General features: G+C 45.3%; 1 protein-coding gene across 1 annotated transcript; it reads right to left on the bottom strand.

Moving 5' to 3' along the window:
* Positions 1-1,610: 1,610 nt before the first annotated feature.
* TUBB6 (tubulin beta 6 class V) lies at positions 1,611-9,577 on the bottom strand. The gene is made up of 4 exons (XM_063396877.1): positions 9,420-9,577; positions 8,760-8,868; positions 7,543-7,653; positions 1,611-3,222 (listed from the first exon to the last, which is right to left on the bottom strand). The coding sequence occupies exons 1-4, from the start codon at positions 9,474-9,476 to the stop codon at positions 2,159-2,161; spliced, it is 1,341 nt and encodes a 446-aa protein (XP_063252947.1). The 5' UTR covers positions 9,477-9,577; the 3' UTR covers positions 1,611-2,158.
* Between the last annotated feature and the right edge of the window lie 844 nt (positions 9,578-10,421).

Here is a 10,421-nt window from a genome sequence, read left to right as displayed (position 1 = left end):
TTGGGGTTTTTTTTCACATTACCAGAATTTATAACTTGGACCTCGTCATGAAATCTGTGTTACAATAAAATGCAGATTCACACACAATAAGATGGTTAATTCTATTTCATTCAGCAGAAACTATGCTAGTGCTTCAGTTGGAGAACCTGTGCCACAGCTGTGTGATGGCAGGCTCTGAGCCTGTAAGGCATCCTCCTCCCTTTCAAAGTAAATAGTCAACTGTTTACAAAGAATCAACTTCACTTTGAAGTTTAATGGTTCCAATAGCTTTTGCTTTGTATTGTCCTGCACAGTAATTTCTCTTCAATATATACTGTGTTATAACTTTATCTCATGCTGTAATTAATACATAGCCACATCTCACATTTATAAAATGTGTATTCAAGGTATTCTGTGGCTATTCATAAATCCTTCAGGCATCACTAGACATAGCAAAGAATTGTGGCCCCTGTGAATTTGCTGACTCCTCTATGATCCTTCTAAAGACAACCAGCCAGGCCCTCCCAAGCTGTGCCTCTGTGCCAAAGCCAGTCTGGCTGGCATGTTCCAGCAACTGTCCCAACCTCTGAAGTCACTTTCTCCGAAAAACTTGTACTTGATTAGAGCTAGTTTGGTTCCATTTCTGTGTGGAATAGAACTGGCCAGACAGCTTCAGGTTATGTGACTAACAGTTGCCAGGTTTATATACTTCCTAAAGTTCTGTCTTGTTCCCTGAATCCCAAAGTAGCAAGGCATCATCTTGTCAGGAGCAGCAGACATTTGGAAATTTCACTATGTTTGTTAAGTGCCTTTCTAAGTATTGAGCAACACTTTTGCTTGGAAAGTGTTTCTGAAAGCAAGAAGAAAAAGCAAGAGTTCTTGAAACATTTAAAGTTTGTGTTTCCAGAGGTTTTCTCCTTTGTTTGCTTGTTTTGTTGCCTAGGAACTGGCCTAAATAAGAAACTCCAAGTAGACAGAGTGTTCTCTGGTAGAGGCTCTCTAATGGAGAAGGGCTGTTTAATTGATATGAGCAGAAACATAAAGCATGCACAGAGAGCAAATGCCCAGCAGTCACTTTGTCAGCTGGCTTAGGCAGAGACCATTCTGGCTTGGCTTTAGTGGGGGCAGATAAACCTGTTGTTCATCTTTCATTTTGCCAACTGTTTTGAGTATCGTGGATAAATGCTCTTGTACTTTAACCTTTATCTGTCCAGTTGTTTTAACCTATGTTGGTTAGGCATCTGTAGGTGTGCTGAACTTACAAACCCAGCTATGTTTATACTACACCATATATAGTATAAATACCATACCATAGGTGTGTTGGCACATAGCCTATGTGTCCCCTGTCCCACCTTGGTCTGTGGAATATCTGGATTTCAGCTACATGGGCTGGGTGAAATAGAGTTAGGAATAGCATCACCAGCTGGTGATAGCCAGGAAGACCAGTAAGATATTGGGGTGCCATTTAAAATCCCAGGGATTCGTGATGAACACATCACAAATGGAGGGATTTTGTATATATTATCTGTGATTATTACCAGCAGCAAGTGAAGTCACATCACACAAATCCAGCCTCTAGCCTGCAGCTCACTGGGTATTTATGTAGCATTGACTGCCCAGAACACTTCTGCTTGAGAAGGTACTGTTAATTTTTATTTTTAGAGGACTGGAATCAAATATCACTGTTAACAGTTACTGTACAGAATATCTAAAAACTTTTTCTTTTATTATGAATAAATTTTGTTTCTGGCAGTTCAGTATTGTATATTTGGTACAGAATACTTCAAGCTCACAAAATATTCTTATTCATAATTGGATGAAAATAGTGCAGCTCTAATTTGTAGACTTTCATGCCTGTTTTACATCTTCTCTTCTACAGCTTTAGGGATGACAATCCTAAAGAAAAAAGATCCCAAACTAGCAATCTCCAAGTTCAGACTCTTAGGCCAAAGTCTTAACTGAATGCCTTACATTTGTCACAGGAATAGGAACGGCCCAATTTCCAGAAATGCTGAATGTCTTCAGTGATCCAAACGGACTCCGAAGAGCCCTTCTAACATCTGAAATTCATGCTCCCTTTTTTTATTATTTTTTTAAACGTAAGTATGGATTTACAAGCCTAATTATCAGATATCCAGATTTGAGAATTTGGCCTGGAAAAATCTTGCACCTGATTTTTTTATTCATTGATCTCTTCTTCATCGTCTTCAAACGCTTCCTCTCCATCATTTGCTGTTGCTTCTTGGTATTGCTGATACTCTGAAACCAGGTCATTCATGTTGCTTTCCGCTTCTGTGAATTCCATTTCATCCATTCCCTCTCCTGTGAACCAGTGGAGGAAGGCCTTTCTCCTGAACATGGCGGAGAACTGCTCCGAGATCCTCTTGAAGAGCTCCTGGATGGCGGTGCTGTTGCCAATGAAGGTGGAGGCCATCTTGAGGCCACGGGGAGGTATGTCGCACACTGCCACCTTGACGTTGTTGGGGATCCACTCCACGAAGTAGCTGCTGTTCTTGTTCTGGATGGCCAGCATCTGCTCGTCCACCTCCTTCATGGACATGGGGCCGCGGAAGACGGTGGCCACCGTCAAGTACCGGCCGTGCCTCGGGTCGCAGGCTGCCATCATGTTTTTGGCATCGAACATCTGCTGGGTGAGCTCTGGGACCGTGAGTGCTCGGTACTGCTGGCTGCCCCGCGCCGTCAAAGGAGCGAAGCCCGGCATGAAGAAGTGAAGGCGCGGGAAGGGGACCATATTTACCGCCAGCTTCCGGAGGTCGGCATTGAGCTGGCCTGGAAAACGCAGGGAGGTGGTCACCCCGCTCATGGTGGCGGACACCAAGTGGTTTAAGTCACCATAAGTGGGGGTGGTGAGCTTCAGGGTGCGGAAGCAAATGTCATACAGAGCTTCATTGTCGATGCAGTAGGTTTCATCTGTGTTCTCAACCAGCTGGTGGACAGAAAGCGTAGCGTTATACGGCTCCACCACCGTGTCAGAAACCTTAGGAGAAGGCATGACACTGAAGGTATTCATTATCCTGTCCGGATACTCCTCTCGGATCTTGCTGATGAGTAGGGTTCCCATGCCAGACCCTGTCCCTCCTCCCAGGGAGTGAGTGAGCTGAAATCCTTGCAAGCAATCGCAGTGCTCACTCTCTTTTCTTACTACGTCAAGCACAGAGTCAACCAGCTCTGCCCCTTCTGTATAGTGTCCTTTAGCCCAGTTGTTTCCTGCACCAGTTTGTCCTAAAATAAGATATAACAGGGAAAGAAAACATACAGAATCATTGTCAAGGTGTGATATCTGAACGCTGAATGGATTCACATCTGTAACAAAAGCTGTTATAAATCTGTCAGGTAGATAACTGTGCTCTTCAGTTTTGCCTACAAATACCACTGGAAGTATCATCATAAACTTTTTGTATAGTCTCTGGCAGTTTTCATTAATGCCTTTGCATGGGGATGTGGGGTTTTTTTTGTTGTTGTTGGTTTTGGTGGGGTTTTTTTTTTTGTTTGTTTGTTTGTTTGTTTTCTTTTTTGTCATTTTACCTTCCATAAATGCAAAGATGGCCTTAACTCCTTGTTTTGAAAACTTTCACACTCCCAATCCTGATGAAAGATGACTGTTTAATATTTAAATGCTTTCTGTCTGTAAGAACCATGATGCATGCAAAGCTAAATCACAAATACATATATCTCAATAAAAATGAGAAGTTCTTATGAAAGACAAAGCATTGTCATTCAAGAATAAAGCTAGACTTCAAAATCCTATTTAACTTGTTATATCAGGAACTATAGCTTTTTAAAGTCATGGTTACCTATCCTGAATGAAAACAGTGACCAACAGAAGCTTCAGGAACATTATTTCAAAATCTTACAAGTTAAGTGCCTTTTAGGTTTTACTGATTTCTTTACAAACTCACTATTCTTCAGGATATGCAAAATTACTTGCAGAAGTGGATTTCTGATATTTCAGGAAAGTGATGAGTCTATTCTTTTCTTTCCAAGGCTTCCCTTCTTGTTTTATGTGCCCCTCGGTTTATTAAGAGAAACAATGTGGATCATTTGCTATTGTCATTATTTTGTTATTGCTTAGATAACGAGGAGGATTAAATTGGGGAATCAATTTTTCAGTACTCCTGTTCCTCACAGTGACTGCTATACACACACACAGTGCCACTGAACTCACTTAGGGTACTCCTGGGAATGGTATTCAGACAGAGCAATAGTTTCAGAATTAAGTATAGAGCTGGCTAATTCTGTGCTGTTCACCAAGACCTTCCCTTCGCTTCCTGTTACCATGTCTCATTTCAATTCCCACTGCACCATGTTGGTGTCAAACATATGACCCAGGAAAACTTCTGGCTGGGATGCTTCTGAAATCCTATGAACCATTTTTCCACTGCATAAATGCTTGGTTTCCTCATGGTGTATTTGGCTAGTTAAGGCATTGTTCTGTCTGTTGCTATATTTTTCTTTCTTTGAGCCTAGGGAGCTCAGCACTTCCTGTCCAGCTGGGCAAAGCACAAAGTAATATCCTTCCAGAATTAAATATGTTTGTAAGCACCTGCAGCCTGCTCGAGCAGATCCCCTACTATGGATAGGGCAGCACATCAGGATGCACAGAAGCAAGCAGACATCACTCCAAAATGCAGCGGGCATTTATCTCTTAATGGAGGTAAATTCTGATTTTAGAGCAACTATCAGCTACTCCTGTGGCAAAACTACACTCCATCTACTAGTCAGCCATGTGCCTAGGGACTCCAGCATTTTTACTGGAGATTTTCTGCCTCCACACCCAGTTGTCTTATACCTCCAGAACCACTGGCTCTACAGCACTGTAGACTTCAACACAGAACATGTAAACATGCCCTGAAAGCTTCAGAATTCTTATCCCATGACCATACAGTCTGGAGGTAACATGGCCCTAACAAGGCTGTGACAAACATGGAAATCATTATCACAATCCTGTGAAACTCTGCTGGATGCCATTCACTTATCAGGTACCTACCTGACCTCTGAAAATCTAAGGCAAACACATAGAAGTGATCAAATTCCATCAGGACTAAACTGTCTAGGTGGAAAATGGAACTGTTCCCACAAAACTCAGGATCTGGAAAATCTTTTGCCAATCCTGGAAGCCCATCCAGCATTCTGTATCTGTCATTTGCCAGGATCTAAAGAAGCCTACATGAAGCAATCCCACAACTTATCTACATTCCTGGCACCTCCAGACCCTTCTATCACTCTTTCTTTCACCACCATGCTGTAGGGCTATCACACAGGTTTAGGTTGAGCTGCACATGCAGAGAAGTTATTTGTCTAACAGTCAATTTATTTTTTAATCCTTAAAATGGCACTTGTTTCCTACAATCTTCTTTCACTCCTCTGCTCTCTTCACTGCTCAAAATATAAGATAAGCGTGGTAAAAGAGCTCAGTAGCTTGCACATTAAGACTTAGGAGCCTGGTGCCAACAGCCCTGCTGCAGAACTTGCCTTTGACTGCCACACAGCTATTTTGTGGTTGCCCCCATCAGTCCCTACAAATAAAATTGGAGTGGTATCTCTGCAGCACATCTAGCAATGGTGTATACAAGAATAGAATGAGAAATGCAAAAATGTGCAAGCGAAAACTGGGTAACAGGAGGAGACACAGCAGAGTTCACAGCAGCTCCTGGTGGGCAATTGTGTGCTGTCAGAAGGCCAGGAGGCCTGCTGCTCTCATACAGCAAGATCATTTCACCTGCAGTTCTTCCTCTTTTAAATCACTACCTTGTCAACACAGGCATTAAAGTATAAGGATTATGTTGTGTCCATCTCAAATCTCTGTATCAGGAGTGTGTGACCATGTATTGAATACACCTGCAGGAAATCCTGATTGGTGGCCCATGGTTACTTGCTGTGGAGATGTGTGGGCACATGCAGGTTTACACAAGCAGAGGTGGAAAATATCCCCATCAGAATGAGCCCGTAGAGCCTGGGATATGGGACTGCCAGCTTCTGCCACAAAATCCTTTGTGGCTCCAGGCCAGATTTTTAAAAGAGAAAACAAAATGCTTTGTTGGCTTTTGACACAGAAGATCATTACTTCAGCGCTCAGCCATTCTACATTATTCAGCAGGTTGGGAGGACAGTGCCTGATGCTGGCAGAGGCCTCTGTCAGATACCAGTGGATCACATGCTGTTGGTTCATTGTTATCTTGGCAGGAAGGGAGTACAGCAAACTGGACTATTGTTGAAGACATTCTGAATTGATTTTGCTCTGGTTTTACTGGTGGTGTGCCAAACTGTAAAGCTCCTGTTCAGGTATTTCCATAGGTCAGGCGAATTCACTTTCAGAGGACTTGTGTAGTTTGTGCAGGCGAAAGGGAATGAAAGGAAAATCCTGAATACAGAAACAGACTTCACAAAGCTGCCTATGTCTATGGCTTTTCTCCCTAAGCTTACTTCTACATGTTGCAACTTACAGCTCGTTCCAAAGAGACCCTTAACACCATTGCCATGGAGTTTACAGGAGAACAATATGGATAGCATGAAAGTTTTAAGTCAAAGACTTAAAGGAACTCTGCATGGCTTTTTTACTCCCCTCTCCAACCCCAAAACCCCAGACTTAAGTTTGTTTTATACCACCCAAACTATGTTTATCTTTCCTCTGTCTGTCCCTGGCAATGTTCCTTCCTTATGTTAACACAACATACCAAACCGAGTTCCAACCTAAGCTTGCCTTGTCAGGAGGAAATGTGTTTGTGGCTCGTGCAGACTCAGAAACCAAAAGGACATGAAAGTTCTCGTGGTAGCTTTCATTCAGACTTCTTGTTTCAGCAAGTGGCTCAATTAACTTCCACATGCTGTTTCTCCTTTAGTGCAAAGGGACTGATAATGCTTCTGTACTTCATAAGGATACTCTGAAAAGGTAATGTGCATTTCTAAGCTTAGATGGAAAGTACTACAGAAGTCCCAAGTTAAGAAGTAAAAATAAAAACAGCCCTGTGCAAGAACACCTCCACATACTCTCAGACTGTTACTCATTATGCTAGAAAATAACCCAGTAACTGGCTATGTATGTGTTTTCCATATTATTGCTGATCTTCTTCCACTGTTACTATACTGCAAGGATCTGCTGAAAAAGTCTAATTACACAGCCCAAAACCAATTCTGTACTCAAGCATTTAATGTGAATTTAACTGAAGAGCAGTCTGGTCGGTTTGTGGTTGAGGTTTTCCCTCCCCCTCCATTTTCTGCAGAACTTTTGCATTTTGTTGTGAAGAACTGGCTTCAGGATTTCTCTGGAGTTATATGTGTGGAAAGAAAATGCACTTTATCTGAATACCATAGGAAACGTCCAGCAGTTTGCTAACCAAAGGAACAATCAACAGAAGGATAACTTTTTCAGTTAACAGGATGTTTTGACTGGCTTACAGATAATGGCAATTCCATTGATAGCTATTAGGATTTCTCAGTAGAATCACTTTGGAACAGGGTGATTGAATGCTTTTTGACCATTCACTTGGTAATCAAACAGCCATTGAAGAGCTCTGGGTTTTTTTAAAAGAAACATCCACATACCAAAGATGAAATTATCGGGCCGAAAGAGCTGACCAAAAAGACCGGACCGCACACTATCCATGGTTCCCGGCTCCAAGTCCAGTAAGACTGCTCTTGGTACAAATTTGTGGGCTGCAACAAAAAGTAACCATGCCCTTAATGTTCAGAAATGAGCTAATGCAGTTACAGCTTTTAATACACAAAACTATTATGTCTCATATTGTTAGTCTAACATATAGTTCATACATATATAAGCACTTCCTATGCAGAAAGTCACGGTGGTGAAAAGCTCACCTCCATAGGAATAAATCAATTCAGCCTGGAAAACAGACCTGACATAATTTGGGCTCTACAGATTTTACATTTTGTAAGCTCTTTATTAGCAAGAGATATGAGGGAGTTTCTGATTAGAAAAAAATGTGTACTTGTTCTTTTTAAGAAAGTAGGTATATCTTTTCTGTGAACATCAAGGGTGAGTGAAGTGCTTATGTAGAAGTTATCCTAACACATCTCCACAAACTTTTATTCTTGAAGGATTCTCCTCCACTGAAAGAACTACTTGGCATACATGGCAAAGAGCAGTAGTCAGCACATCTAACACAAAGCACAAAATAAACAATCTGTGTCAAGCTGAATTTGTTCAAGGAAACTCAGGTAAATAATATGAATCAACCTCAGCTGGACAAAGGATGAAACATTCACACTTGCAGGTTCATGTCCAGACCGAAGGACTCCAGATCCCCATTTTACACTGTTAACACCTTTCAACAGCAGAGGACCCTGAGGACTTGGATGCCTTTTGGCATCTTATTAATGAAACAGTTCTCTATTACCTGTGACCCAACCCTCTCATTCATGAAAATTAAAGAGAGAATACTACAGATGTGGGCTCATGTAGCCAACAGTTTAATTTGGAATAATTGAAGAAAAGCATTTGGTGAAGTAATCACACATTGGAAGAGCAAACACCCACCATGATGTTAAATAATAAACAAACCTCCACCCTCAGCCCCTTGTGCCATTTCTCTGTGTCTGGGGAGATAGCACCCAGCCATCTTAATACTATCTAAGAAAGTGGATAATATTTTTCTGTTGAGCTGGGCACAGCTGGGGGGCTGGTGGCATGTGAGGAGTGTGGCCAGATGTGCAATATGGCTTTATGAGCCCGTCGTCTTCTGATTCCTGCGCCCCTTCCCACGGAGTCCCCTGTCCCGCACCCCTCCCCGTCCCACACTTACAAGATGATTCATTATAGTAGACATTGATCCTTTCCAGCTGCAGCGCTGAGTCACCGACATAGCCTCCGGCTGGGTCAATGCCGTGCTCATCACTTATCACTTCCCAAAACTAAGGGAGGAAAAGCGAGAAGTGGGTTGGGAACTTCCCTGCGGAGCACCGGGGGCCCTGCCCAGCGCCGGGGCCGGCGGGGGTGGGCGGCAGCTGCCGGATTCCTGGCGCTCCCGCCGCCCCTCCCCGCCCGGGGCAGCGGGAGCCGGGCGGGCACCGCGATTCAAACCCAGCGGACGAGCGGCTCCGCGCCGCAGGGCCCGCCGGACCCTGCCGCCCTCCCCCGCTGCTCAGCCGCAGCCTGGCCGGCTCAAACATACAAAAAGTTTTTAAAACAATTATTTAGAAGCTGTCCCGTTTAGCTTCGTGCTTCCCGAGGCCTTTTATGGTCACGGGGAGCGGAGCGATGCGCGGTGCCCCGGGCGCGCCCGGCGCCGCTCGGCAGCGGCTCGTCAGGGCAGGGAGCGGGGGCGGCGGGCGCAGCCCGGCCCGGCCCCGGGTGTGCGGCAGCCCCGGGGCTCCAGCAGCCCCGGGGAACCGCCGGGCGCGTCCGCCGGGCGCTCAGAGGCTCCGCAAGCGGCGGGCAGGCGGCGGCTCCCCTTGAGGCTCACCTTGGTGCCGATCTGGTTTCCGCACTGTCCCGCCTGGATGTGCACGATCTCCCTCATGGCTGCGCCCCGCTGTCCCGCCGCCCAGCCCGGCTGTGCGCGGCGCCGTGGCACCGGGCGGTGCTTTATGCGCTCCCGCTCCCCCCCGCCGCTCGCCCGCGGCCGCCCCCGCCCGGCACCGCCCTCGGCACAGGGGCGCGACGGGCCCGCCGAGCGACAGCGGGCCTCGCCTTGTCCCCGACGGCAGCGGGGGTCCCTGGGGAAACTCCTGCCCCAGCGGCAGCTCCCGCGGTCTGCGCTCACCCCAAACCCAGGTCAGCAATCGTGGCTCCGGCATCTTCACCCCCGTGTGGCGACCGGACATCGTCGCCTTCTCCGTCTCCTGTTCCGTGTCTCCCTGCCCCGACGGGCGCGCACATCGCAGCGTCTGCTGCAGAATTCTTCTTAGGCAGAATTTCTCCACAGAAAGGGTGATGAGACATTGGAACAGGCTGCCCAGGGAGGCAGAGGAGTCCTTGGAGTCGTTTAAGGGAAGACTGGATGTGGCACCTAGTGCCATGTGACCTAGTGCCAGGTGACCATGGCAGTGTTAAGTCATGGGTTCGATTCGATGATCTCAGAAGTGTTTTCCAACCTAACTGATCCTGTGGTTCTTTGGATGTGGCAGCATCCAAAAGAACGGGTAGCCCTTCTCTATGCCTTGCCATCTTCTTCACACAGCTTTTTCCTGATGGGTTTTTTGGTTTTGGTTTGCTGTTTTGTTTTGTTGTGGGGTTTGGTTGGTTGGGTTTTTTGAGTGGTTTTGTGTGTGTGTGCTTTTATTGTTTGTTTGTTTGATTGGGGTTTTGGGTTTTTTATTTTGGTTCTTGTTTATTTGTTTCTGTGTTGGGTTTTTTTGGGTTTTCTTCTGCCAATAAGACAAGTTTCTGCCTGAAAATTCTAACCGAGATGTCAAGCAGTCAGTGGAGCAACTTTCCTGACAGCTCATGTCACCACAATACAAAG

The sequence above is a fragment of the Prinia subflava genome, chromosome 1 (assembly GCF_021018805.1).
Source record: "Prinia subflava isolate CZ2003 ecotype Zambia chromosome 1, Cam_Psub_1.2, whole genome shotgun sequence".
NCBI lineage: Eukaryota > Metazoa > Chordata > Aves > Passeriformes > Cisticolidae > Prinia > Prinia subflava.
This window is presented reverse-complemented; position numbering and strand designations above follow the sequence as displayed.

What these genes read in the sequence shown, in the direction of transcription:
- TUBB6 (XM_063396877.1), bottom strand. Translation starts at nt 9,476, where the DNA reads ATGAGGGAGATCGTGCACATCCAGGCGGGACAGTGCGGAAACCAGATC. An exon ending in CTACTATAATGAATCATCTT is followed by an intron (nt 7,654 to 8,759) that starts GTAAGTGTGGGA and finishes TTTTTGTTGCAG; the next exon opens with CCCACAAATTTGTACCAAGA. An exon ending in GCCCGATAATTTCATCTTTG is followed by an intron (nt 3,223 to 7,542) that starts GTATGTGGATGT and finishes ATCTTATTTTAG; the next exon opens with GACAAACTGGTGCAGGAAAC.